Source organism: Herpailurus yagouaroundi, unplaced genomic scaffold (genome assembly GCF_014898765.1).
Source record: "Herpailurus yagouaroundi ecotype Mexico unplaced genomic scaffold, PumYag 184, whole genome shotgun sequence".
Lineage (NCBI taxonomy): Eukaryota > Metazoa > Chordata > Mammalia > Carnivora > Felidae > Herpailurus > Herpailurus yagouaroundi.
The window spans coordinates 24,274,101-24,295,872 of NW_024412415.1; the positions used below are offsets into that span (position 1 = coordinate 24,274,101).

General features: G+C 34.8%; 1 protein-coding gene across 2 annotated transcripts in view; it reads left to right on the forward strand.

The window, feature by feature from the left end:
* MINDY2 (MINDY lysine 48 deubiquitinase 2) overlaps positions 1 to 21,772 on the forward strand; it is a 77,466-nt gene that overhangs the window by 33,336 nt on the left and 22,358 nt on the right. Inside the window, exons 4-6 of one of the 2 annotated variants that reach the window (XM_040492822.1) lie at positions 1,758 to 1,916; positions 12,201 to 12,303; positions 20,252 to 20,394. In XM_040492822.1, coding sequence (XP_040348756.1) covers positions 1,758 to 1,916; positions 12,201 to 12,303; positions 20,252 to 20,394 — 405 coding nt within the window. The remainder of the gene's footprint in view (positions 1 to 1,757; positions 1,917 to 12,200; positions 12,304 to 20,251; positions 20,395 to 21,772) is intronic. The other variant, XM_040492823.1, reaches the window with a different exon arrangement.

Consider the following 21,772-nt stretch of genomic DNA (forward strand, 5'->3'; position numbering starts at 1 on the left):
AGAGACAGAGCATGAACGGGGGAGGGGCAGAGAGAGAGAGGGAGACACAGAATCAGAAACAGTCTCCAGGCTCTGAGCCATCAGCCATCAGCCCAGAGCCTGACGCGGGGCTCGAACTCCCGGACCCCGAGATCGTGACCTGGTTGAAGTCGGACGCTTAACCGACTGCACCACCCAGGCGCCCCTCCCCTGCCTTTTTAAAGTAGTTTACAGCAAAATTGAGTGGAAAGAACACAGTTGCCATATACCTCTTGTCCCTCCTTCCCTCCCCCCCTCTACACGTACACAACCTTCCCCCACTATCAACATCCATTCATTGATGCATTGTTATAATTGATGAACCTATACTGACTCAAAATATCACACAAAGTCCATAGTTCACATTAGGGTTCATTCTGGTTAAACATTCTGTGTGTTTTGACAAATGTATAATATGACATGTGTCCACCATTATAGTATCATATAGAGTAGTTTTTATTGCCCTAAAAATCTTCTGTGCTCTGCCTATACATCTCTCCCTCTTCCTAACCCCTGGCAATCACTGATCTTTCCTACTGTCTCCATTGTTTTGCCTTTCTCACAATATCATTTGGATTCATGTATGTAGCCATTTTAGATTGGTCTCTTTCACTTAGTAATGTACATTTGAATTTCCTCTATGTCTTTTCATGGCTTGATAGCTCATTTTTAATTGTGATTAAAAAAACAATATAAAATTTAATCCCTTAACATTTTTAAGTGTATAATTTAGCAGTGTTAACTATATTCACATTGATAACAGATCTCTAGAACATTTCATCCTGTAAAACTATGAAACTCTAAACCCATTGAACAATTCCCCAGCTCTCCCTTTGTCCGTCCCCTGACAACCACCATTCTACTTTCTGTTTCTAGAATTTTGACTACTATAGATATTTCCTATAAGTGGAATCACATAGTATTTGTCCTTTTGTGATGGCTTTTTTCAGTCTGCATAATGTCCTCAAGTTTCATCCATATTGTAGCATGTGATAGGATTTCCTTCTTTTTTTTTTTTTTTTAAGGCTGAATAATATTCTATTGTATGTATATACCACAATGTCTCCATCCATTTATCTGCCAGTGGACATTTGGGCTGTTTCTGCCTCTTGACTATTGTAAATAATGCTGTAATGAACCTGGGGGGTGCAAGTATTTCTTCGTTGGAGAGGCAAGAGACACACTATTACTCCCTCCCCTACTTTTTTAATGAAGTATCCACTCCTTATGTATCCTTTTTCTGCTCTTATCACTTAAAAAAATAGATCACACTGACATCATATTTGAAGAATATGCTTTTTCTCTTTTGGAAAAGAAAACAAAAGGGGTAGATGGCTGGGGTTTGGATGTATACCCAAAAGTGGGAGACCTTTGACTAGAAACTTTGTCTTTAGTCTTCCTGGTCTAAAATAGGCCCCTCATCCCTATCAGTCTGTGTGCCCTTTCCCTGCTCAATTTTTATTAAATACTTGACATTATATATGTATGTCTCTCAAAGTAGAATATTAGTTATATGATATCAGGAACTTTGTTTTATTCGCTGTTATCTCTTTAGAACTTAGGTTAGTGCCTGGTACATCATAGGTACTTAATAAAAATTGGTTGAAGGGATGAATAAATTGGATAAAATGGAAAATTAGAAGTAAATGTGCCTGTATTTAAATATCTTTGCTATTGTTGTTGTCATTGTCATTGTGGTTTGATTTTTCTCATCTTTACCTTCTCCTTTCTATTTTCAGAATATGAGTGATGCTATGGCAATCTTGCACAAACTACAGACAGGCTTGGATGTAAATGTAAAATTCACTGGTGTTCGAGTGTTTGAATATACACCAGAATGCATAGTATTTGATCTTCTTGATATTCCTTTGTACCATGGGTGGTTAGTGGACCCACAGGTAAGTAGAAAAATGTTAAATATATAAACACAAATGTAGTAAAAATTTATTGATTTGAAAAATCAGATTTATATGTTCTAATTATTATATTTTTGTGATTTTACCTGAAACTAGCCAAATTATGAGGTTAAGGGCACTGTCCTCTGCACTACTAAATCTGTCCCAAGACTACTGACTATAACTTCAAGGAGTTAGGAGTCAACTACAAAGTTGAGTCTATATTCTCACTAGCAGTTCTTATTTTCTGTCTTTTGGATTATAGTCATACTGATAGGTGTAAAGTTATATCTCATTGTGGATTTGTTTGTATTTTTATGGCTAATGATGTTGAGTATCTTTTCATGTGCTTACTGGCCATTTGTATATCTTCTTAGGAGAAATAGCTGCAGATCCCTTGCCTATTTTTATTTATGTTATGTTACGTTACGTTACGTTACGTTACGTTACGTTACGTTACGTTACGTTACGTTACGTTATTTACTTATTTTGGGAGAGAGAGAAGGGAGACAGAGAATCCCAAGCAGGCTCTGCACGTTCAACATAGAGCCTGATGTGGGGCTTGAACTCACAAACCATGATATCGTGACCTAAGCCAAAATCAAGAGTTGGGCAGTTAACCAACTGAGCCACCCAGGTGCCCCCCCCCCCCCCCGCCCATTTTTAATTGGGCTATTTGTCTTTTTGTTACTGAGCTGCAAGAGTTCTTTATGTATTTTAGGTATAAGTCTCTTTTAGATACATGGTTTGTGTATTTTCTCCCATTCTGTAGTTTGTTTATTTATTTATTTATTTATTTATTTATTTATTTATTTATTTAGGGAGAGATAGAGCAAGGGAGGAGCAGAGAGAGAGAATTTCAAGGAGGCTCCATGCTGTCAGTGAAGAGCCCAATATGGGGTTCAAACCTACCAACCATGAGATCATGACCTGAGCCGAAATCAAGAGCCATCCAGGCGCTTCTGTCTTTTTACTTTCTTGATGGTGTTCTTGAAGCACAAAAGTTTTTAATTTTGATAAAGGCCAATTTATTTTTTTTTGTTTTGTTGCTTATGCTTTCAGTGTCCTATGAAGGTTTTGCCTAACCCAAAGTCACAAAGATTTACTCCTGTAACTTCTTCTAAGAGTTTTATAGTTTCAGTGCTTATATTTAGGAATATGATCAATTTTGAGTAATTTTTGTATATAGCTGTAGGAAGAATCCAATTTTGTTCTTTTGCATGTGGCTATTCAGTTGTCCTAGTACTATTTGTTGTACTCTTTGTAAAAGATTATTCTTTCCCCCGTTGAATTGTCTTGGTACTCAGAGTGATCTTTGTAAAATAACCCTCCCCTTGATTTCTGTGTCCCCCTCCTTTCCTTAAAGGCCTTCAGTGTAACTGAAATAAAATATAAAATCCTTACTAGAGTTTTTATGATATGCTGCATGACCTAGGTTCTGCCTATCTGTCCAACCTTCCCTCATATAATACTCCCTTTTTTTAAATTTTTATTTATTTTTTTTACTAGTCTTTCAGTAACACTAACTGCCTTTCTGTTCTTCAACATATCAAGCTCATTTCTATTTCAGGTTTTTGTGCTAGCTGATTGCCTACTGTGGAACATTGTTCTACTACTCTAACACATTGTTCTCCCAGATCTTCATGTTTCTGGTACTTCATTAGTCAGATCTTAGGTGAAGTATCACCTTGTTAAAGAGGCCTTTCCTGGGGGGCACCTGGGTGCCTCAGTCTGTTAAGCATCAACTCTTGATTTTGGCGCAGGTCATGATCTCACAGTTCATGAGTTCAGGTCCCACACTGGGCTCCACACTGACAGCATGGAGCCTGCTTGGGATTCTCTCTCTCCCTCTCTCTTCCTCCACCCTGTTCATGCTCTCTCTCATTCTCTCAAAATGAATAAATAAAACTTTAAAAATTTTTTTAATTAAAAATAAATAATAAAAAAGAGGCTCTTTCTGACAACTTACTGAAATTAGTCACCCTTCTTTTCCTGTCATTTACTCTCCCATGAGCCTCTTTGATTTGATTTTCTTTACCACTTAATATTATCTGGAATTTTATTTATTTTTCTTTTTTCTTTTTTTAAGTAGGCTTCACACCCAATGTGGAGCCAGCCCATTGCAGGGCTTGAACTTACCACTGTGAGATCAAAACGTGAACTGAGATCAAGAGTCAGATGCTTAACCAACTGAGCCACACAGGCGCCCCTATTTATTTCTTTACTTGATTTACTCTCATCTCCTACTAGAATGTTTTATGAGGGCTGGGATCTTATATCCCATTGGATAGAACAGTGCTTGGCACATAGTAGGTTCTTAGTAAATATTGGTTGATAGTATGAAGCATGCATACATATCTGCACGCACTAACCCTAATGATGGAGAGATCACAGTAGGAAGTTTCTTCATCTCTGTCCATTGGTAAAAGCAACTGGTAGTCTAGGCAAGGAAAGTATGGCTTATTATAAACGGGGTGTCTCTATCTTTATGGCATTCTGTCTCTGAGAACATCACTGGAAAGTCTAACCTTGTGCAACATTTTACATATTCAAGGTGGGCCATGTTGGATCCTGGCAGATGATAGTGCCAGGTTGCCTAGGTTCTTGAGGAAAATGAGCTGACAGCCTGAGAAACTTAAGCCTGAATTCTTAAAAATTGTACTCAGATCATCTCTCTGACTATATGTGTAGCTATATATTGCCTGGTAGACTGTTGAATTCATATGCTTAAAGAAAAGCATATACTCAAATGTAGGACTGAAATTGTTCATCAGACTTTTCTGGTATAAACAGTGGTTTTCAAACTCTTGGAAGGGCCTGAGGACTGTGATTTTTATCTGTTTTACTTAATTGTGACAGAGTGATTCTGCTACTGAGAAAGAAAAAAGAACAAGGCAACAGTTTGAAACCTCTAGGTCTGTATGAAATCTCTCTCAGAATTGGTTGGTTCTTTGTATTCTGATTATGCATTATGCAAATAATTATCTCACAAATAAATATCAGCAGTACTCTGGATGGTAGGCACCAGAGTCACCTACTGAGAGGGTATGTCTCCATTAATTGATAAAACTAGCTCTTGAAGAGCAACATTTGGAAGCCAGATGATAGTGGAAATGATATACTGAGTGTGCTGAAAGAAGACAAATGCTAATCTGTAATCCTGTTCCCAGAAAAATTATCTTTGAAGAATCATTTTGTAGATTAATTAAATTAAGAGCTTATTGGGGGCCCCTGGCTGGCTCAGTCAGTAGAGCATGTGACTCTTGGTCTTGGGGTTGTAAGTTCAAGCCCCACACTGGGTGTACAGATTAAATTTTTTTTTTAGTGTATGTGCTGCCGAAGCGAGCACTTAAATTTTTTTTTTAAATCATTTAAAAAAAAAAAAAGCTTCTTGGCAATAGGCCATCATTAATAGAAAGTCTAAACACGGGTTTTATAAAGAGGGAAAGTGATCTCAGATAGAGGGAAAAGTGAATGAAGAGAAAATAAAATGATAAACATGTGGATAAATATAAATGTGGGCTGTATCAAATATAACATTATCTTTTGGGATTTTAAAAAACAGCATTAGCATATGTAAACATAGTAACATAAGTTGGGAGGAAGGTAGGTAAAGTATTCTAAAGGCCTAGAATTAATTGTTCAAGAGGAGAATATTAACTTTGGCTTTGTAGGATTAGATGTTATAGTTTCTATAACTTTTTTGTCCAATGTGGTAGCCAAGTGTGACTATTTAAATTTAATTAAAAATTTATTTTCTGAGTTGCACTAGTTACATTTCAGCCGCTCAGTAGTAACCTGTGGCTAGTGGATATCTTATTGAGCAACACAGATTTGGAATGTTTCCATTATTACAGAATGTGCTATTTGATAATGCTCTTTTAGCGTAACTATGAAAAGAATAGAAAACATAGTGGGTAACTTCTAGATTAGTAGAAGAGAGAAAATTTAATCTAAAAAGAAGGAGGAAAGAAAAGGTAAAGGAATGTTGAACTGATGGAACAGAGAGAATAGATTTAATAAATTCAAATATATAAATAGATATGGTAAGTATAAATAGGACTAAATCCTCTAGTTAAAAGTGATTCTATGTAGTTTGTTATTTACAAGAGACATAAAAGACAGATTGCAAGTAAAAAGAGGGGGGAAAATTAGATTTATATGTATCTGGAGACACCTAGAAAGTAAATGCCTAATTGATTGTTCATTCCTTGGACCCATGGGAACTGTCAGAAAAGGATAAAGGTCAGTTTTTGACCAAAAAAAAAAAAAAAAGAAAAAATTGTATGCACCTAATCGTATAATCTCAAAGTACATAAAGCAAAATTTAACAGAACTGTAAATAGCAATAGATCACCATACTGGAAAATGTTAATATATCTTTCTCTGTAATTGATAGAAGCAGAAAAGAAAACCTAATTAATGCATATTTTTAAAAAGAATTAATAACTTTTTTATTTTTGAATAATGTCAGATTTATAGGAAATTTGCAAAAATGATTTTCACCCATTTTTCCTAATCTTATGTGACCTTGGTACATGTGTCAAAACTTAATTTTGGTACATTACTATTAACTATATTATAGTCTTCATTCACACTTCACCAATTTATTTTATTGTTTTTTAAAATTTTTATTTAAATTCCAGTTAGCATACAGTGTAATATTAGTTTCTGGTGTGCAGTATAATGATTTGCCATGTCCATGTATCACCCAGTGTTCCTTACACTGCATGCATTCCTTAATCCCCATCAACTAGTTAACCCGTCCCCCCACCAACGTCCCCTCTGGTTACCATCAGTGTGTTTTCTATAATTAGGAGTCTGTTTCTTAGTTTGCCTCTCGCTTCTTTTTTGTTTCCCCCTATGCTCATTTGTTTTGTTTCTTAAATTCCACATATGCGTGAAATCATATGGTATTTGTCTTTCCCTGACTGGTTTATTTCACTTAGCATTATCCTTTGTAGCTCTATCCATGTCATTGCAAATGGCAAGATTTCTTTTTTTATGGCTGAGTAATATTCTATTGTATATATTTACCACATCTTCTTTATCTGTTCATCAATTGATGGACACTTGGGCTGTTTACCTATTTTGGCTATTGTGTAGATAATGCTGCTGTAAACATCAGGGTGCATGTATCCCTTTGAATTAACATTTTTGTATTCTTTGGATAAATACCTAGTAGTGCAGTTGGTGGCTTGTAAGGTAGTTCTCTATTTTTAACTTTTTGAGGAACCCCCGTACTGTTTTCCAGAGTGGCTGCATCAGGAATGCAAATAGTACAAGAGGGTTCCCCTTTCTCCACATCCTTGCCAACACCTGTTTCTTGTGTAGTTGAGTTTAGCTATTCGGACAGGTGTGAGGTGATAACTCATTGTAGTTTTGATTTGCATTTCCCTGATAACGAGTGATGGTGAGCATGTTTTCATGTGTCTGTTGGCCATATGTATGTCTTTGGAAGAATGTCTCTTCATGTCTTCTGCCCATTTTTTATTTGCATTTTTAGGGTATTGAGTTTTATAACTTCTTTATATATTTTGGATACGAACCCTTTATCAGATATGTTATTTACAAATATCTTCTCCCATTCTGTAGGTTGCCTTTTAGTTTTGTTGAGTGTTTCCTTCACTGTGGAAGGAAGAGTTTGGTTTTGCTTATCTTTCCCTTGCCTCAGGAGACCTATCTAGAAAGAAGTGGCTATGGCTACGGCTGATGTTAAAGAAGTTACTGCCTTTGTTCTCCCCTAGGATTTTTATGGTTTCAGGTCTCACACACTTCACCCATTTTTCTCCTAATTTGTGTTGTTGATGTTCCATAATATAGGATATTACATTGCATTTAATCATCATATCTTCCTAGTCTCCTCTTGTCCATGATATTTTCTCCTGTTTTTTTCTTGAACCTGATTATACATTACTTTTATACATTCATGAAATTTACAAAAACTGACCTACTACAGGGCTATAAAGCAAGTTTCCACAATTTTTTAAGGTTTGAAATCATATAGAGTATAAAATATCCTCTAATCACAGTGCAGTTAAGCTAGAAATCAGTAGAAAAACAATAGAAATTGTTTGGGTTCAAAAAATCATAATGAAACTTAGAGTATGTTTTAAACTGTATAATAACTAAATCCATATTTTTAAAGCCCTAAATTAATATATTAATGAATAAGAAAAGATTAAAAGCCTATTTTTTAAAAAAAATTTTTTTTTAACGTTTATTTATTATTGAGACAGAGAGAGACAGAGCATGAACAGGGAAGGGGCAGAGAGAGGGAGACACAGGATCTGAAACAGGCTCCAGGCTCTGAGCAGTCAGCACAAAGCCCGACACGGGGCTCGAACTCACAGACTGTGAGATCATGACCTGAGCTGAAGCCGGCCGCTCAACCGACTGAGCCACCCAGGTGCCCCAAAAGCTTATTAACTTAATAAGCTGTATATCCACTTTAAGAGCAGAAAGTATTAAAATAGAGGGTAAATATATAATAAAGAAGATTAACAAAGCTAAAATTCTTCAAATAAATATTCTTCAAAAAGAATTTTAAGATGACAAACAGAAGTTGGTGCCTGCCTGGCTTATTTGGGAGAGCATGTGACTTTTGATCTTGGGGTTGTGAGTTCAAGCCCCATGTTGGGTGTGGAAATTACTTAAAAATAAAATCTTTAAAAACAAATACATAAAGTAACAAACAGAAACTGAAATTTTAAAAATACGTCATTTAAATAGCATAAGTTCCTAAGAATAAATCTTACAAAAAGATGTGCAAGACCTCTGTATGGACAATTTTAAATTTGAGAGAAATTAGAGACCTATGTGAATGTAGGTTTTTATTCTTGAATTTTAGAGTTTAAGGTAATTTATACAGATGTCCTTTTTGTCTAAAGTAGTTTAGTTTCATTATAACCCCAAACAAAATCCTATCAGATTTATGGGGAGTAGTTGTGGAAGGAGACAAGTGGAGTCTACAATTTATATGGAAATGCAAAAGGCCAGGAATAGAAAATGTGATATTCTTGAAGCAGTACATGCAGGGAGGACTTGGTCTCCCAGATAGGAAATATTTTAAATATTGTAATTAAGAATTGAACCAATGACAGAGAATAGAGAAGCCAAAAAGACTATACATATATAGATAAATAAGCACTGTAGAGCAACAGGGGAAAGGCAGCCCTTACAATAAAAGGTGCTAAGGCAATTAGATAGCCATTAGATTAGATAGCCTAATTAGCCAGTTAGGTAGCCAATTCAGATTTCTAATTAGATAGCCAATTAGAAAAGAATGAAATTGTTTCTCCTAACTCACGGAATAAAATTCTGTTCCATATGCATTGATGTTTAACTGTCAAAGCTAAAACTGCAAATTTGAGAGTATGTTTCTGACCTTAATACGAAAAGATTTCTAAAACAAATACATTAATCATGAAGAACATTGGTAAACATGACTACATTAAAATTGAGAACTTGTGATTATTTAAAGAAATCCTAAAGAAAATGTAAAAGCAAGCCATTGAGTAGAAGATGATTATAACTTATAAAATAAAGGGCTAACATGCAGAATGTATAAAGAGCTCCTACAAGTAAATATTTTTTAAGGTATTTATAAGCTATATATCCACTCTAAGAGTGGAAAATATTAAAATACAAAGTAAATATATAATAAAGAAGATTAACAAAGCTAAAATTCTTCAGATAAACTTTCTTCAAAAAGAATTTTAAGATGACAAACAGAAGGGGGTGTATGGCTGGCTCATTCAGTAGAGCCCATGACTTTTGATCCAATTAAAAAAAAAAAAGCAAATGACTTGAACAGGCACTTGACAAGAATGGATATCCAAACAAGTAGTAAACATATGAACTAGTCATCAGGGAAATGCAAAATAAAACCAAAATAAGATACCACTATACACGCATTAGAACAGTTAATATTTATGTCTTACAGTGCTAAATGTTGGAGAAGATTTACAATGTAGAGAATTCTCATTTCCCACTGATGAAAATATAAATTGACTTTCTACTTTGGAAAGCAGTTTGGAGTTCTCTAGTAAAGTTGAGGATAAGCATAACCTAAGACTTAGCAATTTGATAAGACATATTCCCTAGAGAAACTCTTTATGTGTAGAACAGGATAAATGTGTAAGAATATTCATAGCAGTATTATTTGTTAGCCTGAAACTGAAAGCAATTTAGATAGCTATCAAAAGATGAATGATAAAAAATTATGGTATATCCATACTGTGGAATAGTATACATTGAAAATGAACAAAGAACAGCTGCATACCACTATATATAGCTACCTAGCATATAATATATTTGTTTATTTGGTTTATTGTCTTGTTTATTTGGTTTATTGTCTTTAGAATGTAAACTTTATGAAAGCATAGACCGTCTCTTTTGTTCACTGCTGAGTCTGCAGTTTCTCTAACAGCATGTAATACATAGTAGTGCATAAAGGGCTCCCAAATGAATTAATTGAATAAAATACTAACATAGAGGGGCGCTTCGGTGGCTCAGTCAGTAAAGCATCCTGCTTTGGCTCAGGTCATGATCTTGCAGTTCGTGAGTTCCAGCCCCATGTCAGGCTCTGTGCTGACCACTTTCGGATTCTTTGTCTCCTCTCTGCCCCTGGCCCTCATGCGTGCTCTCTTTCTTTCTCTCTCTCAAAAGTATATAAACATTAAAAAAAAAAAAATGTAGAGATTCTGCCTATGAAAACTTGAAATCTTTGTATTGTTTATTGCTGGTCTATAGCAATACAATTGATTTTTGTATATTGATTTTGTATTTATTATAGATGTATTTTTGTGGATTCTTGAGGATCGGAAATTTAGATTCTTTGGAAAGACTTAATGAAGTTGAGTCACTAAAAAAAATTGCTGTAAACAGTAAAAGTGTTAAGAAAAATAATGAAAATCTAAAGGAATTGTGCCCTCAAATTGCTTCTTAAGGGTCTAAGTTTTCACTTTAAATCAAAACTGGAAGTCTCACTCTTTTGTGTTGTTTACATAGAATCAACCAAAAGATCTGCTTTCAAAGAAAAGGCCTTATTTGGCTCTGCATTAAAAGATTAACAAGTGAATACTTTGCGTATTTTAACATAAAATGTCTAAGATATGTATATATAACAATTTTTCACAATTTCCTGCTTTGACTTTTTTCAATTAACACTCTTCTCAACAGTTATCCCACAACGGTTCAGAGGCTTTTTCCACCCTAGAATTTTGCAGGAACAAAGAAATCATAGCCTAGAGCAGTTGTTCCTAAACTTTGCTATGCAGAAATTGAATGAAAACTTAGACAACTGAGAAGAGAAGCAACTTGAGTCTGGAATTCTTTTAGATCTTTTTAACAAGCTCCCCAGTTTGAGAACCATTGTCCAGAGCATTACTTGTACACTTATATGTGAAGACTTGTGGTGTTCAAAGAGTAAGTATTTAAGAAGGATCATTTGGATATAGGAAGAAAACATTGGCCCTCTTATTTTATGTCAACGTATTAATTTATATTTGTTTTATTACATATATATATCAATACAGTAGTACATGTAAATTGTTTATAAGTAAGTATATTTTACAGATGGGATGACAATCAAAACAAGTTGTTTAGCCATCAGAAACCTAGTTTTCTTCAGTAGTCAGAGCAAAGTATAATGGAAGGAGAGTAGAGATACCCAGTTTTATTCTCCTATAGCTTAAACTTTATATTTACTTTTCTACTAGACTGCCAAAGACAAAGAGTTTAAGTAAGACTCATGAGGCAAATGCTGTCCCTGATTAATACAATATTAACTTTTCTTCAGGAAAATGACATAGTTATATCTACTCATATCTCCACTATACTTTGCTATGAACTAAATAATAAATAAAATGGAAAAATTTTGTGAATCCCATAAATTAATATCTTCAGATTTGCCTTGTTTTAAATGCAAAATATTAATTTTTTAGGAAAAAAACCCTGAAATTTTCTTATTTTTCCTCCTGAAATAGTTTGCTTTTTATTTTAATCACTTAAATGCATCTTTACAACTTAAGAAATAAAGTTGTATGTAATAATCCCATTTCATTATTTTTGCATAATTGAAATATAGCTAAGCAATATTTTTCATAATATGTTATAGTGAGATGTAAACAAAATTAGAAACTGTTGGGTGTTGATTTTCTTTTTAATAAGTAATACTTTTATACTTAATATAATATTAGAATAAAACCCTAAAGAATGATATGGGTTTCTTTGTTATTGTTTTTAATCTTATTGTGATTAGTGAGACAGTCATTTGTTTTCTAGATTGATGACATTGTAAAAGCTGTTGGTAACTGCAGCTACAACCAGCTAGTGGAGAAGATCATCTCTTGTAAGCAGTCAGACAATAGTGAGCTGGTTAGTGAAGGTGGGTGAGTGCTGCTATTACCTGACATATTCTTGGCAAAATAACTTGTCTTATAATTTAATATCTTTTAAGTGTCATAAATAAGACTTCTAAAAAATACAAGTGATGCTACCTGTGGGAATTCAAAGAAGTAATTATTCATAAAGATACCAGTGAAAGGTTTTTCTAGAACACTTTTCACTTCTAGAATCAGGCCTGGATTCTACTAAAAATCTTTGGAATCACTTGTTAGCTTTGATAAGGTCAATTAACAGGAGTTATTGATAATTACTCTTTTTTGAAAAAAAGCGTTAGGATTATTATTTGGGAGTACTGAGTGAATTTTATAATTCATCCCCTAGTTGACTGAAATGAGTATTATATGCTTAAGTGTTCATTTTAGTATATAGTATATTAAAACACGATTTTAAATCAAACTATACTCTGATCATCAGTTTTCCTAGTCCCTAACTAATTAAAATTGCTAAATTTGTCAGTATAGAAATAGTTCCATGTTTTTTTAGCTGTGTTCTGATCAGTGAAGGGAAGAGCGTATTTGAAACCAGAATGCTGTAAGGAGCCATAGTATTTGGATATACCTTTCCTACCACCTACTTCACTTTCTCATAATATGCACAAATACTCAGGCTGCTATTCTCCTCTGTTTAAAGGGTAAGCAAAAGAAAGGGAAATCACGAGAAATAGGGGAAACTGTGTCTCTCAGACACAGTTCTTTTACATGGGGTATATTAAAAGTTGATTATAATCACCACATTAAAAATTAAGTGACTACAAGAGATAGAACATGTAAAAGAAAATAGGTACATGAATTACATACTATATTGATTAATCAGAACCCAACTAATTATATTAGTCAATAGATCCGTAAGTTTAACACATTTATTCAAGAAGTAAGTAGCAAGAAAATACAGAGTATTTTAGTGGAGACTTATCTTGGATTTTTACATGGAATAAACATGTAAGTATACAGGAATATCAGTCACTGATTTGTATGACAACTCTTTCACTGCAACCCAATGAAACAGTTTAATTATAGGGGCGAGGGGAGCAACCAAAGCCGTTAAAAAAAAAAAAAACTTCCAATTAATAAAATTCTACTCACTAGAACTTTCCATTCTTTAACAAAAAAATTTTTTAACGTTTATTTATTTTTGAGAGACAGAGAGAGACTGAGAGTGAGCAGGGGAGGGGCAGAGGGAGACACAGAGTCCAAAGCAGACTCCAGGCTCTGAGAGTCAGCACAGAGCCTGACACGGGGCTCAAACCCACAAACTGTGAGAACGTGACCTGAGCCGAAGTCGGACACTTAACCAGCTGAGCCACCCAGGTGCCCCTAGAACTTTCCATTCTTGATCCAAACTCTCATTACTATATATTCCTAAAAATATTAAATGGACTATAAAGAAAATTGCCATGTGTAGATTCCAGCTATCTCAGTAACTTCCAATATGCTATTCTGTAGTACCTTAGGGAACAATAGGATTCAGAAAGTGTTAACAGATGGATTGATAGCTAGAGAAGTGATATTTTGGTGAATAGGCTTATAGGGTATGAAGCTGTAGGGAATGCTTGTTGACAGCAATTTTCCCAAGGCAGGCTATAATGTTACTAGGGTAGGATTTAGGCAGTACACTAATTAACAAAGTGAACATTAGCACCCCCAACAACACAAATCCAGTCCCTTTATCACTTCTTCTTTTTCTCAACCTGCTGTTATAACTAATGTTCCTATTTCTCTAACATTGATTCCCCAGGATTACAAAAAACTATAACTATTTAAAAAAAATTTTTTTTTATGTGTATTCATTTCCTGAAAGAGACAAAGTGTGAGCAGGGGAGGGGCAGAGAGAGGGGGAGACCCAGAGTCTGAAGCAGGCTTCAGACTCTGAGCTGTCAGCACAGAGCCTGATGTGGGGCTCGGACTCATGAACCACCAGATCATGACCTGAGCCAAAGTTGGATGCTTAACCGACTGAGCCACCCATGTGCCCCATTATAACTAATTTATATAGTTATAACTTGAGAAGAATTCCTTGATAAAATCAAGGAAGGAATCATCCTCTTTAGTGCTATAGAATTTTTGGGTAATATGTACCAGAATTGATGGATTCCTTGATATGTGAATTTTGTAATGGTAGAATTCTGCATATCAGATTTTTATATCAAGGAATAATTATACTTGGAATTCAGTACAATTAAAAAGCTAAACTAGTTTTTTGTTTATAAGAAACTACAAATGTGTAGTCTGAAGTAATTACTCAGTTCGAGTGGTTACTTGTATAGGCAGTAGGAAATAGTATAGGAAAGAAAAGGCCACAATGGATATTTTTACTTTTAATGTAGCAATTAGCTTTCCTCCATTGTTTTCTTCTTCATATTTTCTTAGGTATAGTGTTCAGCTGAAGGAGTCTGCTTTTTCTGTTTGACCCACACCTGTAACTTTCCTTCTGAATCAATAAAATATCTAAGAGGTAGTTTATATCTAATCCTTCTTTATTAAAAGGTATTAAGCTTTAATCTCAGGTGATCTCCTTATTTTTTAATTAAAATATTTCATTACCCTAAGGTACAGAATACAAGAAAGAAATATATATATGTATATATATATATATTTTTTTAATATTTATTTATTTTTGAGAGACAGGGACAGACAGCGTGAGCAGGGGAGGGGCAGAGAGAGAGGGAGATACAGAATCATAAGCCAGCTCCAGGCTCTGAGCTGTCAGCACAGAGCCCGATGCAGGGCTCGAACCCATGAACCATGAGATCATGACCTGGGCCAAAGTCGGGCACTTAACCGACTGAGCCACCCAGGCACCAGAAATATTTTTACTATCATTCTTTTTTGGTGAAAAAGCAATGTTAGTTAAGTAGAATTAGATATTCTTTCACCTTCTTTCAGTTAACATTTTTTTTCTTTTGATGACAATACCTTGTAAGCAAAAGTACAGAACTTTCACATGTACATAGAGTATATATTATTTGTTACCTCTTCTGGATGGCAGTACTTTTTTGCCATTATACATTATCCTTGGTATAATGATAGGTGTGGCATGGCAGCAAAAATCAATAAGGAAAAAAATAGCACAGTAGCAGCTGCTAGACTTCACCAGAGATCGTCACTTAATTCCAGATGCTTTCTCAGGTATAATTTTTCCTTTGACAATTATTCCTAAGTTTAAAACAATGCTTAAATAATTCCATGATATTTATTTATTCAAATACTTATCAAGTCTTTATCATGTGCCGTAAACACTAAAGATTATAGTTTGAATTCACGTTATTTCTGATTAAATACTGATTTTTTCCTGTTTATCTTTATTTTGAAAACTCTCAAGCCCATAAAAAAGTTGGAATAGTACAATGATTATATGTATGCACTTTGCCCAAATTCACCAATTATTAACATATTGAAGTTTTGCTTTTTTTCTCTGTTCACATACATACATACACACACACTATTTCCTAAACCATGTGGGTGTTAATTACAAATATCACAGCACTTTGCCCATTAGTCCTTCAACATTTATCTCCTAAAAACAAAGAATTCCCCTATGTAGTCACAATAAATTACCACAGGAAATTTAGCATCGATTCAATACTTTTTTTTTGATCGATACAGTACTTTTATCTAATATACTGTTCATATTCTTAATTTTCCTGTTGTCCCAATAATGCCCTGTATAGCTTTTAAGTTTTTTCATTGTGGGCTCTAATCAAGAATCGTTTATCAAATCAACTTAGTTTCCTGTAATCTAGAACAGATCCCTAATCTTTTTTCTTTTTTTCTTTTTGGTCTTCTCTGATACTGACTTTTGTTAATAGTCCAGGCCAGTTTTCTGTAGAATAGTCCTCATTATGGATTTATTTGATTGTCTGCTTATGAGTAGAATAGTTATATATTTAAAAAAAATTTTTTTTAATGTTTTATTTTTGAGATAGAGACAGAGCATGACCTGGGGAGAGGCAGAGAGAGAGGGAGACACAGAATCTGAAGCAGGCTTCAGGCTCCGAGCTGTCAGCACAGAGCCTGATGCGGGGCTTGGACTCACACACCGCGAGATCATGACCTGAGCCAAAGTCGGACATTAAACCAACTGAGCCACCCAGGCGCCCAGTAGTTATATATTTTTGGTGGGAATACTATATAGGTGATATTGTATCTTTCCCAATGCATCAAATCAGGTGGCACAAGATGTCTGCTCCTTCCGTTATTGGTGATGTTGAAGTATGATTAAGGTGGTATCTGCTAGATCTTTTTGTTGTAAAGATGTCCTTTATCTTTTGTAATTAATAAGTAGTCTCTGATGTTGTGCTTTGAAACTTTTAATATCCTGTTCCCTAGTAATCTTTCACCCAGTACAATTGGCATTCATTGATTCTTGTCTGAATAAACTTACTGTAGTGGTTATGGTATTTCTAGTATTCCTTCTACATTTATTAGTTGGCATTCTTCTATGAAAATAAATGTTTTCTCCTCCCCCATTAAAAATTTTTTTTATCAGTGTAGACTCATGGATTCTTTTTTATTCAGTGTGTTCTAATCCATTATTATCATTACTCTTTTTGATGCTTAAAATTATCTCACATATATCCAATGGAGTCCTCTCAACCTGGATCCCATGTTCTTTTTTTTTTTTCCTTTTTTTTTGTTTTTAATGTTTATTTTTGAGAGAGACAGATTGCAAGTGGGAGAGGGACAGAGAGACGGGGAGATACAGAATCTGAAGCTGGCTCCAGGCTCTGAGCTGTCAGCACAGAGCCCAATGTGGGGCTTGAAGTCAAGAAGGTGAGATCATGACCTGAGCCGAAGTCAGACACTTAACCGACTGAGCCCCCCAGAGCCCCCCATATATTTTAATAATGTCTCTTCATTTCTTGAGTTCTTCCTTATTTTATGGCACAATAGAATGTTCTGGGCTCCCTACTACATCCCTGGCATCAAATCATATGAGCCCTTATATTTTCAACGGAAATCTGGGCATTTGTCATAGTAAAAGGGATTGTTTTGCCCCATCCTCTTGAGAAAAAATATTGATGTAATGTATTTGATTTTTGAAAATCGACAGTAGATGAACCAAAAAGGCAGTCATTGTTTAAAGCTATCACTGTGACAAAGTTCTGATTGAGTTTAAATTTGAGCACAAATCTTAGTGCCAAATCTAGTCAATATTTAAAAATAAGCCAAGTTTCCTTTTCTCCTATATCCTCTTTTTGTTCCTTTTTGCCTAATTTTAGTGCCTCTCTAATTTCAGTTCCTTTAAGATACTTAGTACTTTTATGTTCTCTAAACTCTTCAGTAATAGAGGAAAGTAATTTGATAAATTTAGTATCGAGTTTCTGGAATGAAGAAGTATTTTCAAAACTAGTGTCCAGAAAACAATTTTTAACTTAAATTTACTTTTAGTAATATATTTTTCTTATTACCATTATATTAATTTTTACCTTTGGTATCATTAATAATAGTATCAAGAACATTAAAATTGAAATTTAAGCTAAATGTTGCAAATAAACTTTCATTTTAAAAGCCATACAGATAAGTAAAGTGCTGTGTAACACTTAGAATTGTTTACCAAAATTTGTTTAATTAGTTATGAAGATTTGAAACTAGATTAGGCTTTCGAATATTCCATGAAAATCACAGGGGTCATTTTAAGAGTTGGTAAAGGAATTAGGTAACATTGTTCTCTATAAGTCTAAATCAGGATATGCTTTATGGCTTGGGAGAAATAGAATTCAATCTGTATTTATGGTAATCAGCACTAAATTTTTAAACTTAATACCAATAATGCTCCTGGGTTCTAGTCTATAACTATAGACTATAGACTATTGCTATAACTAGTTTTATGTCCTTGAGCAAGTCATGTATTCTTTCTGAGCTGATGTCCTATTCTGTAGAATAAAGTAGCTGAGAAAGACCTTTTTTTTTTTTTTTCAACGTTTATTTATTTTTGGGACAGAGAGACAGAGCATGAACGGGGGAGGGGCAGAGAGAGAGGGAGACACAGAATCGGAAACAGGCTCCAGGCTCTGAGCCATCAGCCCAGAGCCCGACGCGGGGCTCGAACTCCCGGACCGCGAGATCGTGACCTGGCTGAAGTCGGACGCTCAACCGACTGCGCCACCCAGGCGCCCCGAGAAAGACCTTTTTAATGTTGCATTATTTAATTTCACACACATAAATAACGTTGTGAGTTCAGTAATTTCCACTGAATTTTTGTATCTTTTTGAAAGGGATTTGTAGAGAGGACGTTGTGGGAGTTGTGGGAGGAGCATTCATAAATATCTTTCTGAAGGAAGCATTACACATATTTTATTATATATATATATATACACATATATATATACATACATACATATATATACATATATATATGGGTGAGGGATGGAGAGGGAGTGGAATAAACCTATGTTATCTAGCTGCCTCTGGCCCTACCCGTTTATTTTCAATTTCTTGTTGACATGTCAGTTTCTTAACATAAGTTCATCTTTCCTTCCTATATCTGTATCTCCCTGCCCACTTACAAAACTGTTTAGGGCATTCTCTTCCACCGCACCCGTGCCCTCATTCCTTATTAAAAGAAGGGAGCAAAAGGATGAAGAAAGAGAAAGAAGGAAAGAACCCTTTTAAAATATTTATACAGATTCTCATTAGTCCTGGTAGTTATGTTCTATAAAGTGTCTATGAACATTGAATTAGTGAATACTGAACCACTGCTCCTAGGGGAAACAGAAGATTAGGTTCCTGTGAGCCTCTGGTCACAAGATTTTCATCAACTAATCAATAAATACATACCTTGTTTTATTTGTGTTTCTGTTTAGAGACACCTTATTTAATACATATTGTTGATTCATTAACATTACATTCATGGCCAACAGCACTATAACTCATGCCTGAATGAATCTGCAAAAATATGTGTTTTCTCTGTAAGGTATGTCACAGCCTTTGTGCACTTAGGAACACTACCCAGCACGTTCAGCAGTATGCTTGGGGGCCATTGCACACAGTAAAAATCACCCCAAGAAAGCATACCTACTAGATGGTGAGGAGTCTGTTTTGGTAAGAAAGCTGAAACAAGAAGCAGAATGCTGCCTTTTTTGATCTCAGTGGAGAATGTGTGCCTTGAGTGACTCAAATTTTTTGCCACTTTGCACATATCCAAGATTCACCCTGAAAGCATAGCAAGTACTGATTTTGTATTTATAAATAAATTTTAGTAGGTGAGTTTGCAAATATGAAAGTGCACAAATAATGAAGATCAGCTAAACCCCAGAAACTTTATATTTCATTGTGTTTTGAAAACAATAACGATCATGTCTGTCTTTGAACTTGATATAGCTACATAATGAGTGGTGTAAGTTTGGAGGCTATTAGGATAAAACTGGCATCAGTTATCTCAGTGTTTTCTGTTTGGTCTCACACCTACTTTGAGTTTTTTAAGGCAAAAACTGAACAGTTTGTGAACTGAGAATTATCTGGGATCTTTGTTAACATCTTAAAACCAACTCAATTTGTTAAGGCTACTTTTAATTTCTCAACACCTTTCCATTGGGAAAGTAGCTACTGATATACATCTTTCATTCCTACCTACTTTTTAAATTGCTAATTCTTGCCTTCTTATTTGTTTGAATGATTTTTAGTTTTATTGTGTCTCTATCTTTTATTAATAGTGCCTGAAATCCTTTTTGGAAGTAGGTGAAGTATTAGTAAATACATTTATTGTTAAAAAGAATTTCACATAATTGTTTCTTTACGATGGAGAATGTCTATAGACACATCTTCCATACCAAAATTAGAAAGAAGAATCTTCAATTTGGAGTCAATCATGTTATACTAGGGAAAATCTTACTTTGGCCATTCTTCATACTTGGAACACAATGTAAATAGAAAAAAACTTATTAATTTTGAAATTATTCTTCCATCTAATACTATGCATTGGTTCCATAGGCTTTGTAGCTGAGCAGTTTCTAAATAACACAGCCACTCAACTGACATACCATGGATTATGTGAACTAACTTCAACGGTTCAGGAAGGAGAACTTTGTGTGTTCTTTCGGAATAATCATTTTAGCACCATGACCAAATACAAGGTATGATATAGAAATAGATATTTAATTGTTATTCTAAATTAAAGAAGCTGGATTTAGAGATGTCTTATGATCTACTTCAAAATAAAAACAAATTCAGCATAATATTCTTTTATTCATCAGATTATGAAGGTAATTATTAAATACTCCTTTAGGATGCAATGGATTCACAATCTAAGTGTTACTTCAAATCAGCTTTTGTTTTAAGTCTCAATCCCTTTTTCACAGATTACTGCATTAAAAAGTATTATTTCCTAGGAAAAAAAATAAACATAAACCTTAGAAATAGAACTAGGATTGCTGGTAATGATGGATGTGTATATTTGAGGGTTAAAGGAGGTTAGAAGAATAGGATCTGTCTTTATGATGGTGTTTACTATTATTAAAGTTATCAGTGTGACTTTAAATTCTTCTTATGCCATTTATGGCTCTGCCAAAAATCTTACTGGTTTATCCTTTTTGTTATCTCTTCATCCATCTCTTCCATTTTTACAGCTGCTACCAATGAGGAGTTTATCAACTTATAGGGAGGCTTCTGTGGTAGGATACTGCCCTGATCATGTCTGTAATATACCAAAAATGTTCAGTAGCATTCAGTGCCTAAAGGATAAAAATGCAAGGTATTTTCTACTATCCTCTTTTGCCAACACTTAGCTTCAGCCATATCGTGTGTCTGCTCATTAATAATCCTGTATCTTTGGGGTGCCTGGGTGGCTCATTTGGTTAAGCATCTGACTTCAGCTTGGGTCATGATCTCGAGGTCTGTGAGTTTGAGGTCCATGTTGGGCTCTGTGCTGACAGCTCGGAGCCTGCTTCAGATTCTGCGTCTCCCTCTCTCTTTGCCCCTCCCCCATTCACACCCTGTCTTTCTCTTTCAAAGACAAATAAACATTAAAAAAAATTTTTTTAATTCCTCTATCTTCGTACACACTTTATACTTTCCCATTTCTGCACTTTTGCTATCATTTCTTCTTAATTCCTATTTGAAGAGATCTCATTCCTTTTAGCCTATCCATATTTCACCTATCCTTTTTCTTTAAGTTTATTTTTAATTTATTTTGAGAGAGAGATCAGGGGAGGGGGCAGAGAGAGAGGGAGAGAGAGAATCTCAAGCACTGTCAGCACGGAGCCCTATGTGGGGCTTGATCTCACAAACCATGAGATCATGCATGACCTGAGCCAAAATCAAGAGTGGGACACTTAACTGACTTAAGCTCAGTTCATGATCTCACGGTCCATGAGTTCAAGCCCTGCATTGGGCCCTGTGCTGACAGCTCAGAGCCTGGGGCCTAGTTTGGATTCTGTGTCTCCCTCTCTCTCTGCCCCTCCCCTGCTCGATCTATCTCTATCTCTCTATCTATCTCAAACATTAAAAAAGATG